Source organism: Bombina bombina, chromosome 1 (assembly GCF_027579735.1).
Source record: "Bombina bombina isolate aBomBom1 chromosome 1, aBomBom1.pri, whole genome shotgun sequence".
Classification (NCBI taxonomy): Eukaryota; Metazoa; Chordata; class Amphibia; order Anura; family Bombinatoridae; genus Bombina; species Bombina bombina.
Genome location: NC_069499.1, coordinates 887,448,943 through 887,471,955, shown reverse-complemented (window position 1 = coordinate 887,471,955; position 23,013 = coordinate 887,448,943). Strand labels below are relative to the sequence as shown.

The following is a 23,013-nucleotide window of genomic DNA, read 5'->3' as shown; positions in this document are numbered from 1 at the left end:
TTGTGATTTGTATATTTGTGATTTGTGTATTAGCACCACTCGAACCACCTAACATTTGCACTATTTGATTTGATCACCTGTTCACTGACATTGAGCACAGATTCACTGACACTGATAACCATTTCCATCCGCTAGCGGAGAACGGTCTCTGATCCTTGTGAGGCACAGTAGACCAGTTCCTTTCATCCAACAAGCATAAACAATAGGAGTTGACATCTATTGAGGCCCAAACCCATTTTGGACGGACATAGATAGATCTCCAGAGTGATAACACTACTCTGGGGTAATCTGCACGTTAAATACACAATTTAATTAGAGATATTCTTAACCGGCTTGTCTCTGAACTGTCTGAATATTTCTGATGTAATACAGAAATGATTATTGTATAAACCTCAGATTGGTTAGTAAATTATAGTAAGTATTACTGCTATAGGAAACTACAGTAGTTAGCACCACTACAGAGGAGTGCGTTCATTTATCCATTCCGGACATTTTTAGTAACCCTATGAAAGTATCTTTGGGTTATTCATAAACATATCAGGTAACACTGATTTAGAATAATCAATCTATAATTTATTTTATTGTTATCCTTGAAGGTACCTTCCATTGTTTTATTGTTTTATCATTTTATTGTCAATTGTTACATGTGAATGTATGCCAGAAAAACCACACAACAACTGTAATCGGCTACATTTTAATATTGTTTTAATAAACACTAATTTTACTCTAACTGTGAAGGAATAGGTTTCACATTTCTGAACCTAAGCCGGCCAGCCGGCGCTTTGATATACTTTTGAATTTTCCGATTTTCCTAAACGATTTTGACCACTAGGGGTCACTTATCAAAGCTAAGGGTTCTTCTAGCAGTAGGCGCTAAGTGAGATTTCCCAAATTGTACTAAGTTACAATTACACCTAACACTACACTATCATTAAATTAATTACCTAAACTAAATACAATTAAATACAATTAAATAAAATTATCTAAAGTACGATAAAAAAACAAACACTAAATTACAGAAAATAATGATAAAATTACACCTAATCTAATTACAGCCAATCGGAAGCCAGTAGGATTGAGCTTGCATTCTATTGGCTCATTGGAACAGCCAATAGAATGCAAGCTCAATCCGATTGGCTGATAGAATTCTATCAGCCAATCGGAATTCAAGGGACGCCATCTTAGATGACATCATTTAAAGGAATATTCATTCATCGGATAGTCGTCGGCCTGGAAGGATGCTCCGCGTCGGATGTCTTGAAGATGGACCCGCTCCGGATGGATGAAGATAGAAGATGCCGCCTGGAGGTCCTCTTCTGCCCGGATAGGATGAAGACTTCTGGCCGTCTGGAGGACCACTTCGGCCCAGTTGGGTGAAGACGTCTCAAGGTAGGGTGATCTTCAAGGGGGTAGTGTTAGGTTTTATTAAGGGGGGATTGGGTGGGTTTTAGAGTAGGGTTGGGTGTGTGGGTGGTGGGTTGTAATGTTGGGGGGGTATTGTATTTTTTTTTACAGGTAAAAGAGCTGATTACTTTGGGGCAATGCCCCACAAAAGGCCCTTTTAAGGGCTATTTGTAATTTAGTGTAGGGTAGGGATTTTTATTATTTTGGGGGGCTTTTTTATTTTATTAGGGGGATTAGATTAGGTTTAATTAGTTTAAAAATCTTGTAATTATTTTATTATTTTCTGTCATTTAGTGTTTTGTTTTTTGTACTTTAGATAATTTTATTTAATTGTATTTAATTGTATTTAGTTTAGGTAATTAATTTAATGATAGTTTAGTGTTAGGTGTAATTGTAACTTAGGTTAGGTTTTATTTTACAGGTATATTTGTATTTATTTTAGCTAGGAAGTTATTAAATAGTTAATAACTATTTAATAACTATTCTACCTAGTTAAAATAAATACAAAGTTACCTGTAAAATAAAAATAAATCCTAAAATAGCTACAATGTAACTATTAGTTATATTGTAGCTATCTTAGGGTTTATTTTACAGGTAAGTATTTATTTTTAAATAGGAATAATTTAGTTAATGATTATTTAGATTAATTTAAATTATGTTTAAGTTGGGGGTGTTAGGGTTAGACTTCGGTTTAGGGGTTAATAAATATAATGTAGGTGGCGGCGGTGTAGGGGGGTCAGATTAGGGGTTAATAAATATAATGTAGGTGGCGGCGGGGTCTGGGAGCAGCGGTTTAGGGGTTAAACACTTTATTTAGTTGTGGCGGGCTCTGGGAGCGGCGATTTAGGGGTTAATAAGTATAATGTAGGTGGCGGCGGTGTAGGGGGGGCAGATTAGGGGTTAATAAATATAATGTAGGTGGCGGCGGTGTAGGGGGGGCAGATTAGGGGTTAATAAGTATAATGTAGGTGGCGGCTGTGTTGGGGCTAATAAGTATAATGTAGGTGGCGGCGGTGTAGGGGGGGCAGATTAGGGGTTAATAAGTATAATGTAGGTGGCGGCGGTGTTGGGGCTAATAAGTATAATGTAGGTGGCGGCGGTGTAGGGGGGGCAGATTAGGGGTTAATAAGTATAATGTAGGTGGCGGCGGTGTTTAGACTCAGGGTACATGTTAGGGTGTTAGGTGTAGACATTTCCCATAGGAATCAATGGGATATCGGGCAGCAGCTGTCAGACTCCCATTGATTCCTATGGCATCCGCCGCCTCCAGGGGGGCGGATTGAAAACCAGGTACGCTGGGCCGGAATAGTGGCGAGCGTACCTTCTAGTTTTTTGATAACTAGCAAAAGTAGTCAGATTGTGCTGAACTTGCGTTTGGAACATCTGTAGTGACGTAACCATCGATCTGTGTCTGACTGAGTCCGGCAGATCGTATGTTATGTCACTATATTCTACTTTTGCCGGTCTGTAGGGTTTGATAACTACGGCGAATCGGGCTCGCCACAAATACGCTGCGGAATTCCAGCGTATTTGCGGTTGACAGCTTGATAAATAGAGGCCACTGTGTGTACCAAGTCGAAGTGAGAGAAAATGCCATTGTGATTTGGGATATAGCCTCCAAAATTACACTTTTTTTTTTTTTATTTGTCACATTTATATTCATTTGTATTTAATCTGGCAAGTATCTAAAACTATATATCAGTCAGATCTCAAATGTGGCTAACTGATATATAGTGAAATCAAAATGAATTGATCAATAACACTTTCAGATTCAAAATAAACTCAAGATCTACAGAGCACCCAAGATCAAAACAAAAAAAGTTATGTCTGGTATTCAAAATAGCACCTGTGGCTGCTCACAAAGCTGATTTTGGCTACTTCTTTTCAGGCCTTCTTGGAAGGCTACCACAATATATTACTGATCTCAGTTTAGAAATACGAAGTTCCAAAAACTGAAATTTTTACTTGCTATGCACCTGCTCAGCCTGTGTAGTATTATTCTTTCATCTTAAATGGACTAACTGAAACACTTAATTTATTTTTAGATCAGTGCAAGAGGTGGTCTATAGGATTTGTATAGGATATTGTAATTCCCTACTCCCACAGAGAGGCTGTAGTGCATTCTTTGAAATATACAAACGGGACACTCCTACATTCTGCTCAGTGATTGTTTAATATGCGCAGAAAATCCCCTCCAACACATTTTACCAACATCACAGTTTAAATAGTGTTAAAGGGACACTAAACCCAAACGTTTTCATGTAGAGAATATAATTTTAAACAACATTCCAATTTACCTCTCTTATCTTTTTTCATTCTTTAGATATCCTTTGTTGAAGAAATAGCAATACACATGGGTGAGGCAATCACATGATGCATCTATGTGCAGCCACCAATCAGCAGCTACTGAGCCTATCTACATATGCTTTTCAGCAAAGGATATCACGAGAATGAATCAAATGAGATAATAGAAGTAAATTAGAAAGTGGTATAACATTTCATGTTCTTTCTACATCATGAAAGAAAAAAAAATTATTTCTTGCCCCTTTAAACCATTTCTTTTTTATGCATATATTTTGAAATATAATAAAATTGGATGCATATATAACGCATTGTCTTTGATGACACTATAACGTTAGACATTAAAGGGACATTAAACTGCAAAAAGAAAATGCTTTAATGTATGAGAGCATTTAAAGGGACACTGAACCCAAATTTTTTCTTTCATGATTCAGATCATGCAATTTTAAGCAACTTTCAAATGTACTCCTATTATCAAATTTTCTTCATTCTTTTGGTATGTTTATTTGAAAAGCAAGTATGTAAGTTTAGATGCCGGCCCATTTTTGGTGAACAAACTTGGTTGTCCTTGCTGATTGGACAGCACCAATAAAAAAAGTGCTGTCCATGGTCCTGAACCAAAAATGTGCTGGATCCTTAGCTTAAATGCCTTCTTTTTAAAATAAAGATAGCAAGAGAATTAAGAAAAATTGATAATCGGAGTAAATTAGAAAGTTGCTTAAAATTTCATGCTCTATCTGAATCACGAAAGAAAAAATTTGGGTTCAGTGTCCCTTTAACCCCTTAATGACCGAGGACGTGCAGGGTACGTCCTCAAAAAAAAGGCAGTTAACGCCTGAGGACGTACCCTGCACGTCCTCGGTGTGGAAAGCAGCTGGAAGCGATCCTGCTCGCTTCCAGCTGCTTTCCGGTTATTGCAGTGATGCCTCGATATGGAGGCATCCTGCAATAACCATACATGGCCATCCGATGCAGAGAGAGCCACTCTGTGGCCCTCTCTGCACCGGACATCGATGGCCGGTATCGTTGGTGGGTGGGAGCCGAATTGGGAGGCGGGTGGGCGGCCATCGGTGTTGCGCGTGACGTCACGGGGGGCGGGATCGGGATCGGGACCGTCGGGGGCGCGCACGGGCGCGCGCGCGTGCACGGGGGGTGGCGGGCGGGCGCGTGCACGGGGCGGGAGCGGGTGGGAACCGCTACACTACAGAAAAGTAAAAAAGTAAAAGTAAAAAAAAAATGAAATAAACTTTTACTTTTACCATCTAAGGGATCTGGAAGGGGTGGGGGGTTGGTCTTGAGGGGGGGGGGGGAAGCTACACTACAGAAAAGGGACATATTTTATTTTAAAAAAAGCATTTTTTTTCTCTAAACTGGGTACTGGCAGACAGCTGCCAGTACCCAAGATGGCGCACATTAAGTCAGAGGGGGAGGGTTAGAGAGCTGTTTAGTGGGGGATCAGTGAGGTTGGGGGCTAAGGGGGATCCCTACACAGAAGCATATGTAAATATGCTAACAAAAAATTCACAAAAAAGCCCAAATATACCTTTTATTTTAGTACTGGCAGAGTTTCTGCCAGTACTTAAGATGGCGGGGACATTTGTGGGGTAGGGGAGGGAAGAGAGATGTTTGGGAGGGATCAGGGGGTCTGATGTTTCAGGTGGGAGGCTGATCTTTACACTAAAGCTAAAATTAACCCTGCAAGCTCCCTACAAGCTACCTAATTAACCCCTTCACTGCTAGCCATAATACACGTGTGATGCGCAGCGCCATTTAGCAGCATTCTAATTACCAAAAAGCAACTCCAAAGTCATATATGTCTGCTATTTCTGAACAAAGGGGATCCCAGAGAAGCATTTACAACCATTTGTGCCATAATTGCACAAGCTGTTTGTAAATTATTTCAGTGAGAAACCTAAAATTGTGAAAAATTTTACGTTTTTTTTAATTTGATCGCATTTGGCGGTGAAATGGTGGCATGAAATATACCAAAATGGGCCTAGATCAATACTTGGGGTTGTCTACTACACTACACTAAAGCTAAAATTACCCCAAAAAGCTCCTTACATGCTCCCTAATTAACCCCTTCACTGCTGGGCATAATACACGTGTGGTGCGCAGTGGCATTTAGCGGCCTTCTAATTACCAAAAAGCAATGCCAAAGCCATATATGTCTGCTATTTCTGAACAAAGGGGATCCCAGAGAAGAATTTACAACCATTTATGCCATAATTGCACAAGCAGTATGTAAATAATTTCAGTGAGAAACTGAAAGTTTGTGAAAAAATTTGTGAAAAAGTGAACAATTTTTTGTATTTGATCGCATTTGGCGGTGAAATGGTGGCATGAAATATACCAAAATGGGCCTAGATCAATAATTTGGGATGTCTTCTAAAAAAAAATATATACATGTCAATGGATATTCAGGGATTCCTGAAAGATATTAGTGTTCTAATGTAACTAGCGTTAATTTTGAAAAAAAATGGTTTGAAAATAGCAAAGTGCTATTTGTATTTATGGCCCTATAAGTTACAAAAAAAGCAAAGAACATGTAAACATTGGGTATTTCTAAACTCAGGACAAAATTTAGAAACAATTTAGCATGGGTGTTTTTTGGTGGTTGTAGATATGTAACAGATTTTGGGGTTCAAAGTTAGAAAAAGTGTGTTTTTTTCCAATTTTCCTCATATTTTATAATTTTTTTTATAGTAAATGATAAGATATGATGAAAATAATGGTATTTTTAGAAAGTCCATTTAATGGCGAGAAAAACGGTATATAATATGTGTGGGTACAGTAAATGAGTAAGAGGAAAATTTCAGCTAAACACAAACACGGCAGAAATGTAAAAATAGCCTTGGTCCCAAACGGACAGAAAATGGAAAAGTGCTCTGGTCATTAAGGGGTTAATTATTGCACTATTGCTTGGATATAACTATATTAGTCTGCTCCCAAACAGCATTGTACAACTGGTGTGTCAATAACCAGGGGCATATGTGTGTATATACACCAATCAAGAACAAGTTCCCAGTAGTGGGTACACACCTGCTCCAAAGCCTACCTAGGTATGACTTTCAGCAAAGGATTCTGAAAGAACAAAGGCAATTTGAATACAGAAGTAAACTGAAAAGTTTCTTAAAATGGTATGCTGGATCTGAACCAAAAAGGTTTTATTTGACTTTTATGTCCCTTTCAAACTTAGTGTTTGCTGGGGGGAAAAGTGATTGTTTCACCTCAGTTTTGTTGCAGTGCAAGCAGGGACTGTGAAGGTCACATGACCATGAATGCACTTTGTATTGTGAGACATAGACTAGCTTATAGAACTAAAATATACAGTGTAAAAAAAAACAAATAATTGGCAGTTAGTTTTATATAACTTGTTACATATTTCAGTAATTCCTCTTTATGTTTATAGTAATAGTCTCCATCTCTAGTCAAATATCGATTGGTTAAACTTTATTTGCTAAGATTTGGAATCCATTTTTTAATGACCTCATAGCTTCCAATAAATAGATAACCATTCCCTCTTCTTTAAACGATTTGACCATGCAGTTAGAAAAATATTAAAACCTTCAGTTTTCTTCTAGTGATCTTTACAAGCAAGTCGACCACATAGCAAAGTATCCGTATCACCCTAAAATTTCCCAGTATATTGGCTGAATTATTATCGATTCACAGAGCATGGCCCAACATCACTGCATGAATTGGCAAACAGCTGTTTCTAATTTGAGTTTAGAACTGTACACAGAGGAACTTGCTTTAGTGTGCGATCCTTTCATTTATAATGAATTTTAATCACCGCTACAGGTGAGAAAAATGTAGAAACAAGCTTGTATCTTGTGCAAGAAACAAAGGCAAGCCAGATGCTAGCAGATTTACAGTCTGTGATAAAAAAGAATGTTTTCGTACAGTTTACATGTAATTAGTCTGCAGCTGTTTGCACTCCCCAGTCCGTGAAAAGAAGCAGAATATAGGATCTCACTGCCTCTTTTCCAAAGGGAGTCAAGAAAAACAGTGATCCAACCCTGGAAACATTTATAGCATATTCCTGAGGCTGACATAAAACTCCCCCCCCCCCCTCACCTCTTTTCCATCTCTACCCACAACTCATAAGCTGTTTAACAGCGCTGTGATTATGATTACTGTGCAGGACGAAAGCAAACAGATAGGGCAGCTTTTCAGCCAATTTCTACCTGTTCCCTCTTTGCTGCTAGATATTTATACACACACATACATACATACACAGATATGTGTATGTGTGTGTATATATATATATATATATACACATATATACACACACACATATATACATACATACATACATACATGTATGTACGCGCCTCTTGCTTTTGTGTAAAAATAGAAAAGATTGTGATTATCCCACATTCTTTAGAGAGACAGTAGAGCATATTCTGTAACTTAGACTTTCTTTAAATGCTTATTAATAGCATTTGCAGCGTTGCTTTTTGATCTCTCTAGGGCAGTGTTTTTCAACCAGTGTGCCGTGAGAGATCCTCAGGTGTGCCGTGGCAGACTGACAACAGTGCGGGGGTGTCCCTCTTTCAAATTTTTAAATATTGGGAGGTATGTGACAGGCTCATCAGGCATCATTTACAACCATGACATTGACATTCATTCACAGACAATCATTATGATTATATATATATATATATATATATATATATATCCTGTATTAGGCTACAATGTGTAATTTTGCAAAATTTTGGGATGGTGGTGTGCTGCAGGATTTTTTAATGTAAAAAAGTGTGCCACGGCAAAAAAAAGGTTGCAAATCACTGCTCTAGGGAGTGTTGGACATGCACAGTTTTGTTTTACACAAAAGCAAAAGGTGTCTCTTTTACTGTCTCTTTTAATGTTGCTCTAAAAGGTAAACATTTTTGGAATAGGCCATATGTTTTTATACAGGGATCAGTCATCCAGCAGAAATGAAAGGAATGTACACATTAATGCTTGTCAATTCATCAGGATTTCCTTGAGAAGCAATTAACTGTTCACTTCAGCAAACATAAAATACATTACTATTTTTATGTGCCATCTAATTATGCGTCTAAAATTAAACTTTCACATTTACGTCTTTCTCTTAGTATGCTTTGTTGAAACATCACTGCACAAGAGCATACCTAGATAGGAGCTTTGCACGTGTCTTGAGCTTTATATGGCAGCAATGTTTGTAACAATATTGTACAAATCGTCTCAAAACTTGCACACACTTGTGAACCTGCTCTCAGGTAAAGGAGATGTGTTTCAACAAAGGATGCCAAGAGAAATAGGTAAATTTGATCATCAAAGTAAATTGGAAAGCTTTTTTATTTTATTTTTTAACTCCAATTTATGACTTTCAGTTTGACTTTTATTCCCTTTAAGCAGAGCTTGTGTGTACTTGTATATTGGTAACGAGCAAAATTCTGACTCACATTAGAAATGGACCTTTAGAGAGAAAAAAGTAAATATGAAATCGCTAGTTTGTATATAAATGTATATTTTTAGGGAAGCCATATAATGTAGTAGTGAGCAAGTAATTTGTATGTGCCACCATGAGGAGAACACAGTTATATTACAATGAATTGATAAATATTTTGATGAAATACATTTTTTTTCAAGCCCTAAGCAGTTAACTAAGCGCACAAAGTTCACATTTTGTTTACTTCTTGTTTTGCAAACATTAGTCTGGCCGTGTACTAGTGGAAGATTGATAGAGAATCTCTGCAATGTCACTTGGGATAAAACACGGGCACTTAATGTCAAATGTAGGCAGATACTGTTACGACAATGGAAAGAGACACAGCCAAGCCAGTTCAGATAGGGATGCAGCCAAGGGAAGGAAGAGGGGGTTGTGGTACAGAGCAAGAGACATCCAGGGCACAGGAGGAGCTGGAGAGTGTACCAGAGCGCAGGAAGAAACAGCAGAGCCAATATGAATGCGAATGAAAGAAAATTAGCTTCATGTTCTTGATAAATTATTTTGTTAGCATAAATATAAACACTATAATGTGTTATTTTTCAGTGTAAAATTATTATTATTTTTTTTTACTCCTTGCATTTCTTTAGAAACAGAAATTCAATGGGTGGTGTTGCTTATGCTGCATTAGAGACAGAATATTCAAAGATTTCCCCTTGGGCTTTCCTAGCATCCTGCTCTGTCTTTGTGTGATCCCAAGCGGCCCAAAGAGAGCCCAGCTCAGCCTCGCCCGCCATCTCATTCAACTAACACCCCGCAGCAGCTGAATCCTGCAGTCCCTAGGGAACCTACCCTCCTCTCTCCTGGAATCAGATGTCCTCTATTGCTTCTGCCTCACAATAACACATAACATTTTAACACTCTACTGTCCAAATTGTAGAACTTGCTGTGAAATATTACATTTTTGAGATTTAGTAAATATGTAAGCTGTGCATCTTAGGGATTGTAGGGAAATCCATAACATTTTGTAAATAAAGCTATAAACTTCCCCCCTCCTACATATTTCTGTTTATGTTTACATGTTGCTTCTCATGGGTCGTTCACTGTTGAATTGGGATGTCTTTCATTTATTCCCAGAAGGCCTTGCAAATATGATGCATGATCTCATTGATCTGGGAAGTCACAGTCAAGGTGTGTCTGTTATTATCTGGCAATGCTCCTTCGGCTAACTTTGTATTTTAGGAGCCAGTTTATCCCCTGGAGGTTAAGATAGAGATCGTTTTACAGAAAGGAAGTGCTGCTTACTGGCATAGTAATTAAAAATAAATTTACAAGGTTTCTTTTAGCCTGTCTGCCCATCTTTTAAATGGAATTTCCTGTGAGATTGCATCCCTAGACATAATTGCAAAGTTTGTATTAAAGTTGTGTAACATCTTCAGAGAGGTAGAGTCAATGCAAATGGCATGAGAGCAGACTGAATATTTCTACCTTTTATTTGGTTGTATTATGTTTCAGGTCAGCTTATCTAATCTATTACAATTCGCATCTGATATGGTTACTGTACATTTAACATTTTAACAGGATTAACAAGTTATTGGCCACCAATTCTTAATTACTGTGTATGTGTGTGTCAGAAAAAATCTATTTATCTGTTATATGTCTATCAATCATACACACATATGTGTGTTACTTCAACATCATATTACTACTGCACCTTTAAACATTGCCCTCATTTTGATAAAGCATTTGCCTTTTGTTCCTATTGAGTTAATAGTAATGTTAGGAGTCCTTAGTGTTTTGAAGAGCTGTGCCCTTATTTCACAGATGCACTGGGAATTGATTTTAATCTCTCTTCTGCCTTCCCATTACAGATGGTGATGACGACCCACAATTCTCTTGGGTGGCTTCCTCTCCCTCCAGCAAAGACGTTGCATCACCCACTCAGATGATAGGAGATGGGTGTGATCTTGGAATAGGGGAAGAAGGAGGATCTGGGCTACCGTATCCCTGTCAGTTTTGTGACAAATCCTTCAGCCGGCTGAGCTACCTGAAGAGGCACGAGCAAATCCACAGTGACAAACTGCCCTTTAAGTGCACCTACTGCAGTCGCCTTTTTAAGCACAAGAGAAGCAGAGACCGCCACATAAAGCTTCACACTGGGGATAAAAAGTATCACTGTCACGAGTGTGAAGCTGCATTTTCTCGCAGTGACCACCTGAAAATTCATCTTAAGACCCACAGTTCTACTAAGCCATTTAAATGCACAGTTTGTAAGCGTGGGTTTTCCTCAACTAGCTCACTGCAGAGTCACATGCAGGCGCATAAAAAGAACAAGGACAAGACGGATAAAGATATGAAGAGAGATGATTTCATGTGTGACTATTGTGAGGAGACCTTCAACCAAACAGAGGACCTGGAGAAGCATGTGATGACGCGTCATCCGCAGCTCTCAGAGAAGGCCGACCTGCAATGCATTCATTGTCCAGAAGTATTTGCAGATGAAACGACTCTGCTTACACACATTGACCAAGTCCATGCCAATAAGAAACACAAGTGCCCTATGTGTCCAGAGCAGTTTTCCTCAGTGGAAGAAGTCTATTGTCACTTAGACAGTCATAGACAGCCTGATTCTAGCAACCACAGCATTAGTCCTGATCCAGTTCTGGGAAGTGTGGCTTCCATGAGCAGTGCCACTCCTGACTCCAGTGCATCAGTGGAACGAGGTTCTACTCCAGATTCAACTCTTAAGCCAATCCGAGGACAGAAAAAAACTGGATCTGAGAGAGAAGATGGACAAAACTGGTCCAAAATTACCTATAGTTGCCCATACTGCTCAAAAAGAGACTTCAGCAGCTTGGCAGTTCTTGAGATCCATTTAAAAACCATCCATGTGGACAAGCCTCAGCAAAGCCATACTTGCCAGATATGCCTGGATGCCATGCCTACATTGTACAACCTAAACGAGCATGTGCGGAAGGTGCATAAAAACCATGCTTATCCCATGGTTCAATTCAACAACATAACAGCCTTTCATTGCAACTATTGTCCTGAGATGTTTGCAGACATAAACAGTCTCCAGGAACATATCCGGATTGCCCACTGTGGTCCAAATTCTACCCCTCACGAGGGAAATAATGCCTTCTTTTGCAACCAGTGTTCTATGGGATTCCTTACAGAGTCCTCCTTGACAGAGCATATTCAGCAAACTCATTGCAGTGTAGGAAGTTCTAAACTGGAATCCCCAGTCATTCAACCAACCCAGTCCTTCATGGAAGTGTACTCGTGTCCATATTGCACAAACTCCCCCATATTTGGCTCTATACTTAAGTTGACAAAGCACATTAAAGAAAACCACAAGAACATTCCACTGGCAAACAATAAGAAGTCAAAGTCTGAACAGAGCCCAGTTTCCTCTGATGTAGAAGTCTCTTCCCCAAAGAGGCAAAGGTTGTGTGCTAGTTTAAACTCAGTGTCAAATGGAGAGTATCCTTGTAATCAGTGTGATTTAAAATTCTCTAACTTTGATACTTTTCAGACACATTTAAAGTCTCATTTGGAGCTGCTGTTAAGAAAACAGTCCTGCCCTCAGTGCAAAGAAGACTTTGACTCTCAGGAGTCCCTTCTGCAACACCTCACCATACACTACATGACGACCTCAACTCACTATGTTTGTGAAAGCTGTGACAAGCAGTTTTCGTCTGTGGATGATCTGCAGAAGCACTTACTGGACATGCATACATTTGTGTTGTATCATTGCACGCTCTGCCAAGAAGTGTTTGATTCCAAGGTGTCTATCCAAGTGCATCTGGCAGTGAAGCACAGCAATGAAAAGAAAATGTACCGCTGTACAGCATGTAACTGGGATTTTAGAAAGGAAGTTGATCTTCAGCTCCATGTTAAGCATAGTCATTTAGGAAACCCAACAAAATCCCACAAATGTATATTTTGTGGTGAAACCTTTAGTACAGAGGTGGAACTGCAGTGTCACATCACTACTCACAGCAAAAAGTACAACTGTAAGTTCTGCAGTAAAGCATTCCATGCAATCATTCTGCTGGAGAAACATCTACGTGAAAAGCATTGTGTATTTGATACCAACAATCAGAATGGGACAGCAAATGGTATGGCCCCAGTCAGTAAAAAGCCAGAGACTGCAGAAGTGCAGAACCTTCTGATGAAGAATCCAGATGTTACAAACAGTCATGAAGCCAGTGAAGATGATGTTGATGCTTCTGAGCCAATGTATGGCTGTGATATCTGTGGAGCTGCTTACACCATGGAAGTTCTCTTGCAGAATCATCGCTTAAGAGATCATAACATCCGACCTGGGGAAGATGAAGGTTCTAGAAAGAAGGCAGAGTTCATCAAGGGCAGTCACAAGTGCAACATCTGCTCAAGAACTTTCTTCTCTGAGAATGGGCTTAGAGAACATATGCAGACACATAGGGGTCCTGCAAAACACTATATGTGTCCCATTTGTGGTGAGAGATTCCCGTCCCTTTTAACTCTCACTGAGCACAAAGTTACCCATAGCAAAAGCTTGGACACTGGCACATGCCGAATCTGCAAAATGCCGCTTCAGAGTGAAGAAGAATTTATTGAGCATTGCCAGATGCATCCAGACCTTAGAAATTCCCTCACTGGCTTTCGTTGTGTTGTCTGCATGCAGACTGTCACATCCACTTTGGAACTTAAAATTCATGGAACTTTCCATATGCAAAAGCTGGCAGGAAGTTCAGCAGCTTCCTCTCCTAATGGACAGACCTTACAGAAAATATACAAGTGTGCCCTCTGTTTGAAAGAGTTCAGGAATAAACAAGATCTGGTAAAATTAGATGTTAATGGCCTGCCATATGGCCTGTGCGCTGGGTGCTTGAGCAGATCCACCAATGGACAACCTTCATCTCTGAACCCACAAGACGTTTGCGAAAGGCTGTGTGCCAGTTTGAGGTGTCCAGAGTGCAGTGTCAAGTTTGAGAGTGCAGATGACCTGGAAAATCATATGCAGATGGACCATAGAGACATAGCTCTTGATGCTAGTGGCCAAAGGAAAATTGCTCAGACATCTCCTGTCCCCAGAGTAAGTGTGCATCCTTTTTACCTGTTTTTAAATACTATTACTAAGGTTTAACTGAGCTGCTTGCAAATTATGCAGATCAATAAGCCCAGATAAATGAATTGATGTTTTGCAAGCTCTTGTCATTAATCAGCTATGTTCATAATAGTTTCAAAACAAAAAGGAAAAATCTCACTTTTCCCATTGAAGGGGCCATTCTAATCAATGCTTTGTTTAAATAGAGCATTTCACTTTTAAAGAAAGTATTTTTCAGTTTTTTAAACAATATTTTATCCCTGCTGATCCAGATAAGAATGCATTCAGTGTTTTGTAGCATCCAATATGGCTGGCTCTCCGTCCATATCCTTAATTGGAGCAGCACGTGAGCATGCATGTTTCTTTCATTATGGGCTAGATTATGAGTGGAGCACAAAGTTTGCACCCAAGCTATATGGGATATATAAAAAAAAAAAACATCAGATATATGTAGAAATATTTATTTCTGAATAAATAGAACATATTCTTGTATGTGAAGAACATTGGAATGGGAAATATTCACATTTTCATTTGGGTAGCGTAAATGAGAATATGCGATCATGATTGCGTGAGAGTGGGGTGGTTCTCTGAACAAGCCCGTGATATTCTAACTTTGGATTTTTGCGCTTGTCTGGTTAGCGCAAGAGTGAAAACAGTTTACTTTCAACTCCTAATTCGAGGGCAACCCGACGAGCGCACAAATCTTACTTCTTGTGTAATTAACCCTCAAGCGGTAGCATTCATTTGCTCTCCACTCATAATCTGGCCCTATGTGTTTAACACCTTTTAAGACGTTAAACACAAAGTTAAAAAATTGTTTGAATTGACACAAAGGTGCGAAAGAAAATACTGTAATGTGTTCTAGCTGATTATTATTATATGCGCTAACAAAAAAGAGCATTTTATTTTAAAGGGACATAAAAACCAAAAGTTTTCTTTCATGATTCAGATATGACATTCAATTTTAAGACAACTTTCCAATGTAATTTTATTACTGCTTCTTTCCTTTGTTTTCTTGTTATCCCTTGTTGAAAAGCAGGAAGGTAAGTTCAGTAGAGTGCACGTGTCTGCAGCAGTTTTGCAACAATTTTATACATTAGCAAGAGAACTATTTCCTGTCATGTAGCGCTCCAGACATGTACATGCTACCTATCTAGATATCTCTTCTACAAAGAATAACATGAGAACAAAGCAAATTTGATAATAGAAGTAAATTAAAAACATTTTAAATCTGAATCATGAAAGAATAATTTTGGGTTTCATGTCCCTTTAAAATGGCACTAAAGTCAAAATTAAACTTTTATGAATTGAATAGAGCATGCAATTTTAAGATACATTCCAATTTACTTCCTTTATGAAATTTTGCACATTCTTTTTATATACGCACTTTTTGAGACACCAGCTCCTACTGTGTAGTAGTCCATAGGGTATATGTATACTGCTCTGTGATCGGCTGATGGCTGTCACATGATACAGGGGCCGGCAAATGGGAGAAAAATAAATTTGTCCGAAAAAAAATCTACTGCTTATTTGAAATTCAAAGTGTTATTGCATTGTCTTTTTATTATTAGTGTTAATTATAGAATTCTACTGTATTTTGAGATCCTTTAACTTGCATATAGCAGTAGTGAGTAACTAGCAAAAAAAATCACTGGGACATGCATAAGGCTATCCTAAGAAAACAGTAACATGTAATATGGGCCTTTTGGTTCTCATCTACAGTCTTATTCTATGTTTCTATATTTATTTTATTCATTTATTTGATTTATTTGATCATATCATTTATTTTTTAAGTATATTATTCATATTCCTCCCTATATATTTACACTATATATTGATATGCAGATTGGTCCTCTTATTATATTATACAAATAACTAATTTATATAAACACAAGGACCTTATGGGTCCGTTATTAAAAATATGTAAGTCTGGGAAAACTAGTCCAAAAATGGTTCTATGTGCAAGCGGTTCACACTTAAAGAGACACTAAACCCAAAAAGTATTTTCATGATTAAGGTAGAGAATACAATTTTAAACAACATTCCAATTTACTTCTATTATCTAATTTGCTTCATTCTTTAGATATCCTTTATTGAAGATATAGTGATGCACATGGGTGAGCCAATCACATGAGGCATCTATGTGGTGCCACCAATCAGCAGCTACTGAGCCTATCTAGATATGCTTTTCAGCAAAGGATATCAAGAGAATGAATCAAATTAGATAATAGAAGTAAATTAGAAAGATGTTTAAAATTGCATGTTTTTTCTAAATAATGAAAGAAAAAAATTTCGGTTTCATGTCCCTTTAAACACACATGAACATACACTTAACAACATATATAACACAATATGAGATGGAATCGTTTTTCACATTGTTCATTTGTAACCTAGGCAACGGCCATAGAAAGTAATCACATAAGTCACTAAAAATGGCAGATTATGTGACACACACTGCTACCTAATAGATAGATTTTTGGAGTTTTTTGCCATCTTCTAACAACGCATGCACAATTTGAGGGGGTAAGTGGGTATATAAAGTATATCTTTCAAAGTACAAGAAAATGACTCTGTACACAAAAGCTGCAGAAGTAAGTGAGGCTAGTCTGCTTGCTACGCCAAAAGTATATACAAGGATCCAAGAGAGGCGCACTGCAGCCAACAGCGCACTCATTCACGTAGTGGTAAAATATCAAAAAGTTTGAGGCACAAATTTAGAAACCTAAAAAGGGCTCAACGGCCAAAAAAGCACACAGGATAAAATTATCTGGTGTGTGTCAGGATACAACGCAGACGCGTTTCGTGAGCATGCTCACTTGTTCATGCAGTGAGCATGCTCACGAAACGCGTCTGAGTTGTATCCTGACACACACCAGATGATTTTATCCCGTGTGCTTTTTTAGCCGTTGAGCCCTTTATATGTTTTTAAATTTGTGCCTCGATAAACTTTTTGATATTTTACTACTACGTGAATGATTGTGCTGTTGGCTGCAGTGCACCTCTCTTGGATCCTAAAGTATATCTTTGTCTGAGGAAGAGGATGATGTATTCCCGAAAAGTCACAATAAATGGAATCACATTTGGAAAACCCAGTGAGTGCTTCAGGATCATTGTATCTATCTATCTATCTATCTATCTATCTATCTATCTATATATCTTATCTATCTATCCTATATATTATATCTATATGCTTATAATCTAGTTAAGCATGCCAGAATTTATAGAATATTAGTGCAATGCATCATATTTCAAAACAAATAAACTTCTAATTATAATCTCTATTTTCATGTCCGTCACAAAGTTTGATATAAAATTTGTCAGCCCCTGACTTAGGATATCTGCGGTATTACTTGTAATAATAATGGGCTTTGCACTTCTCTGTATGGCAATTTTTTTTATTTTGTTAAATTTCCTGACCCTTTTTTTTTTTTAAATAGATTTGTCAGTTTTACAGGTGTATGTATTGTGTCAGTGACATAGCAGAGAAGTTGTCCTGCAGACTGGTGACAAAACCGTACACAGTGAGGTATATGTATTTATAAAGAGCTTCACAGGTCCCAGCGAGGTCTGCCACATCTGCCCAACCCCATAATCATGTAGGCTCCCACGTTTGCCGGAATCCTTAGTAATGACATGCTAATAACCAGCTGTAATGAGTCTGTTATTGCATCTCAATGGATTGAAACAAAGTGACATACAGGTCTCTCTGGTGCGAAACCAAACGTATGCTTTACAAGTCTGCAAATCGTCTACATTCTATGCAGCAAATTTGTTTATGTGATCTATCATTGTTTGCTTATTTTGTGCAGATAACAGTGCAGTTTTATGAATCTAATTTTTCCCCCCTGTTTATTAGAAGAAGACCTATCAGTGCATCAAATGTCAGATGACCTTTGAGAACGAACGGGAAATACAGATTCATGTTGCGAATCATATGATCGGTAAGCTTGATACTATTTATCCGTGCAATAATAATGTTCTATTTCATTTGTTTTTCTCTTTACTTCACGCCAAAAAGTTATTTTGCAGATATAAAAACAACAAAATAATACAATATAAACCTGAGCCTTTTCCATAAATAATGATGATAACGTATAAAAACTGTTGCTTACAAAGAGTCATGGCTAGTTCAAATACTTTATATGTTCAAATGTAAATACATAAAATTTTAGTCTGACTTTATACGACAAGCTGAAGGGAATGTTGAGACATTTTTTTATAAGCCTCTGAATTCTAATCAATAACAAAACCATAAAATACACATCACATAACAGTTTTCTGTTTATACAGTTTTAAGGTTACATAAAAACAGGCTAAAGTAATGTATTATTCCTCATATAACAAGGTCCTGTTGATGATATTGTCTATAAAGCTGGTTTGCTGTGTGTTTACTAGCTGTTTGTGCTGCTGATAGCATTACTATGGAAGGCAGTGAAGGACACAGATTGTTTGCTAGATGCTTAATGGGTACAAACTTCTACCATATGTATCAGGTTTCTGTCTAAAGGGGGGGGAGGTTTGGTGTAAAACCATATAATTTGTTAGTGTTTTTTTATTTATTTTCTACTGGGAGCTAGCTGAAGACATTGGGGCAACCAATGACGAGGCATATATGTGCAGCCACCAATCAGCAGCTAAGCTTTCAGTGGTGCATTGCTGCTCCTGATCCTACTTTGGCTTGCTTTTCAGCAAAGGATAGCAAGAATACAAAGTAAATGAGATCATAGAAGTACAAAAGTTGCGTAGAGTTGCATACTCTATCCAAATAATGCGAGAATTGTTTTTATTTATGTTTTCACTTTTAATGTTCTTACATTTTTAATATTCTACAGAATTGTAATTTCAGGGGGTTAATAGAGATATGCATTCGGCAGTTTTTTTCATTGCCAAATGCGGAAGTAGGAGGCTATTTTTGGTATTCGGGTTTTTTTCGGAGCTGAATATCCTCTTGTGCAAGTGCAAAAAAACAAATCTTAGTGTGTTTCACTTGCACAAGAGGAAGTGTGTATGTGTGTGTGTGTGTGTATATATATGTATGTATGTATATATATATATATATATATATATATATATATGTATATATATGTGCATGTATGTATATATATATATATATATATATATATATATGTGCATGTATGTATATATATATATATATATATATATATATATATATATATATATATGTGCATGTATGTATGTATATATACATATATATATATATATGTGCATGTATGTATGTATATATACATATATATATATATATATATGTATATATATATATATATACATACTCACACACAGATATAGATATATATACTCACACATGCACATATATACTCATGGATATATATGTAAAGTGGTTGGTGTGTTTTCAGCAGTATTACAATTATAAAAAAGAATGTACTTTCCTGGCTAGTTATTTTAGTCACATAAAACATTACTGGTTTAAATGATGGCACTTTGAGTCACAGGATATGGGACAACAGCTGTCACTTATAGTTGATGTTATTGAGATTATACAGTGTATATATATATATGTATATATATATATATATATGTGTGTGTGTAAGGCACACATCTAACACCTTTAACACTTCATATTTAATTAGTAAGTGACCCTGTATTACCAGTGGATTTGCTGGACCCTTATTGATTACTGAGATGTTAGCCATTTAGATACTGCTGTATGTTTAAAATCAGAGTTGTCTTGTTTTTCTCTTCAACACTCACTCCAGCTTGAGGACGCTGTATTATCATCAGAAGCAATACGTGGCAGCTTTCTGTTTGGCTTTCTGTATGAATTTAGTTTAATTTTAACAGCATGCTGAATGTAAATATCTATGGAAACATGGCTCAGAGATCTCCATGCCAGTTAAACTCCCAGGGGAATGCCCACATAACACGTCTGTTAGGGAGGGAGCTTTTGGAGCTCAAATTCACTTAGGTTGTGCCTGATTTCTGCCTTCGACTTTTATGCTTTATTTAAAAAAAGAAAAAACACATTTTCATTGCTGTCCCTAAATGGCACACATCCCTAGTGCTTATGGAAGGCCTAGATTGCAGCCCGTGCACACAGTGCAAGAAGCACAGAGTTTGGTAAAGAATGGAGATTACCAGCCTGAACACAGTTTTCTGCTTAAACCTGCAGTATGATACCTCACATTAGTATTTTATTTGTTACTGAAGCCATGTTCCACTATGATTTAAAAAATATAAAGTAAGTGATAGAGCCACATAATTGTCTTGATTTGTAAGCTCCACTGAACGGTACACGTATCCTCCTTTATCAATTCCATTTCCATGTCCAGAGGAGTAATGTGGCACTTTACAAATAAATAATAATAAAAGAATATAGAACTTGTTAGGGAAATATTTTCCAGTTTACTTTCTGTTATGTTACTATTTTCTTATTGAATAAATAATGGCTTTTGTATAGAGATGTATATTAAATCCTTTAGAGCAGAAATTATTGGGCGCATTGAGAGGTCGGTCTTTAATTTATAAGTTCTGATCATTTTTGTGCAGAGAAGTTTAAACAATCCCAGCTAGAAATCTCTCCCTGCTCTTCGGTTGAAGGTATTTCTTTTTTTCTTTTGTTGTTGTGCTGCAGCACAGGAATCTTCCACCCCAGCCCTCTGTACAAAAGATGATACAGAACTTGCTCTTTAGCCAAGCTGGCAGTGCCCTGGGTTCGCTCCCCCCTGCAAAACATGGCAAAGCAATTGTATGATTCCTCATCCTCCAGCAGCCGGCAGATAGCAGCCGGGACTTCTGGGACCTCAAAAGAAGGGAGCCAAATTATATTTATAATAAAGTTGAGGCTGTTCGCGAGGGTTGCCACCTCCAGGGTCTATGCAGAAGTAGAAAAACACCACATTTGCATATTCCATTTCCATATATTGACTGCAAAAAATGTCTTTCACTCAATTAAGACCTATAGCTTTTGGGATGCATGCAACAATTTTATAAAATATTTACAACCCCATTTGCATTTTCCATACAGGTTTTTTTTTCCTCTTCGTTTTTCGCTTGACTCTCAGGTAAGGCTCAAACATTTAAACGGGAATATAGTGCCTGAAATAATTTAGAAATGGCAATTTCCTCTCTTACTTTATACACAAAATCTAAACTCTGCTTGGAACACACAGCTCATTTAAAAATAGGAGATTTAGAAACAATGACAAAAGGGTTCTCAGGAATATATTTGCTCTAATATATGTATGGTAATTTTGCTGCTACCGAGGGTTGCTTGGTAATGAAATAGTTATTGTGGGACTATGATATAAAGATACATTTTTTTTTAATTTTTTTTTTCATGCCTAGTCCACAGTATCTTGAGATATATATATATATATATATACACATACACACATACATACACAAAGATATGTGTGTAATTTATTCATGACCCTTCTGATAATCTTCTGCGATTAGGAGTGTGAGGTCCGCGGAGGTTAAAGGTACTTTATACCTTTTTAAGAATAGAATCTGCTTCAACTCTTGTTTACATTTTGTTTTATTTGTAATGACAATAAGTAAAACTATATTAATAAATGATGTGCTCTAAATCATTGTAGTATGTAAGATTTGCATTGGTTACTTGAGTTGAACCCCTGCATTGCAGCTCATAGGCAGAACACAGAATTTGATTGGCGGGGTCATGTGACTGCGGCTCCTGGTTGGCTCCATGACCATATCTTGATCAGAAGGCGTTAAACACTTCACATATGTGTTTGACCACCTTTGCAGGGGTTAAACACCTAGTAGACTCAAATTATTAATACAAACATTAAAGGGACACTAAACCTAAAATTTTTCTTTAACGATTCAGATAGAGCATGCAATTTCTCTTGTTAAGTGTGTTCAGTCCACGGGTCATCCATTACTTATGGGATATATTCTCCTTCCCAACAGGAAGTTGCAAGAGGATCACCCAAGCAGAGCTGCTATATAGCTCCTCCCCTCACATGTCATATCCAGTCATTCTCTTGCAACCCTCAACAAAGAAGGAGGTCGCGGGAGGAGTTGGAGTTTTTACTTAATTATTCTTCAATCAAAAGTTTGTTATTTTAAATGGCACCGGAGTGTGCTGTTTTTCTATCTCAGGCAGTATTTGGAAGAAACTGCTGTGTTTTCTATGATCTTAGCAGGCGTAACTAAGATCCACTGGCTGTTCTTGACATTCTGAGGAGTGGGGTAACTTCAGAACATGGGAATAGCATGCGGGGTCCCCCGCAAATGAGGTATGTGCAGTACAATATTTTCTGGGAATGGAATTGACTAAGAAAATACTGCTGTTACCCGTATGATGTAAGTACAGCCTTAAATGCAGTAGTAGTGACTGGTATCAGGCTGATAAATGTATGCACAGTAGAGTTATTTTCTAGGGACTAGAATTTGACTGAGAAAATACTGTTAATACTGAAATAATGCTTAAGCCTTATCTGCAGTGGTAGCGACTGGTTGCAGGCTTAGTGATAACTTTGCATGACATTTAAAGATGTTTATTTTCAAAACGTTTACTGGCATGTTATTCGTTTTGTGAGGTACTTTGGTGATAAATCCTTTTGGGCATGAATTTTTTTCCACATGGCTAACGTATATTTCTGCATAGAAACCGTTATATCAGGTCTCCCACTGTTGTAAATGAGCGGGAGGGGCCTTTTTAGCGCCTTGTTGCGCAGTTAAAATTCTATCACAGTCTTCCTGCTTCTTCCTCCTTGATCCAGGACGTCTCTAGAGAGCTCAGGGGTCTTCAAAATTCGTTTTTGAGGGAGGTAATCAGTCACAGCAGACCTGT

At 37.6% G+C, this 23,013-nt stretch overlaps 1 protein-coding gene across 2 annotated transcripts in view; it reads left to right on the top strand.

Moving 5' to 3' along the window:
• ZNF423 (zinc finger protein 423) overlaps window positions 1-23,013 on the top strand; it is a 465,949-nt gene that overhangs the window by 233,374 nt on the left and 209,562 nt on the right. Inside the window, exons 4-5 of one of the 2 annotated variants that reach the window (XM_053699543.1) lie at window positions 10,993-14,201; window positions 18,073-18,154. In XM_053699543.1, the coding sequence (XP_053555518.1) occupies window positions 10,993-14,201; window positions 18,073-18,154 (3,291 nt within the window). Of the gene's footprint in view, window positions 1-10,992; window positions 14,202-18,069; window positions 18,155-23,013 lie in introns of both variants that reach the window. The other variant, XM_053699542.1, reaches the window with a different exon arrangement.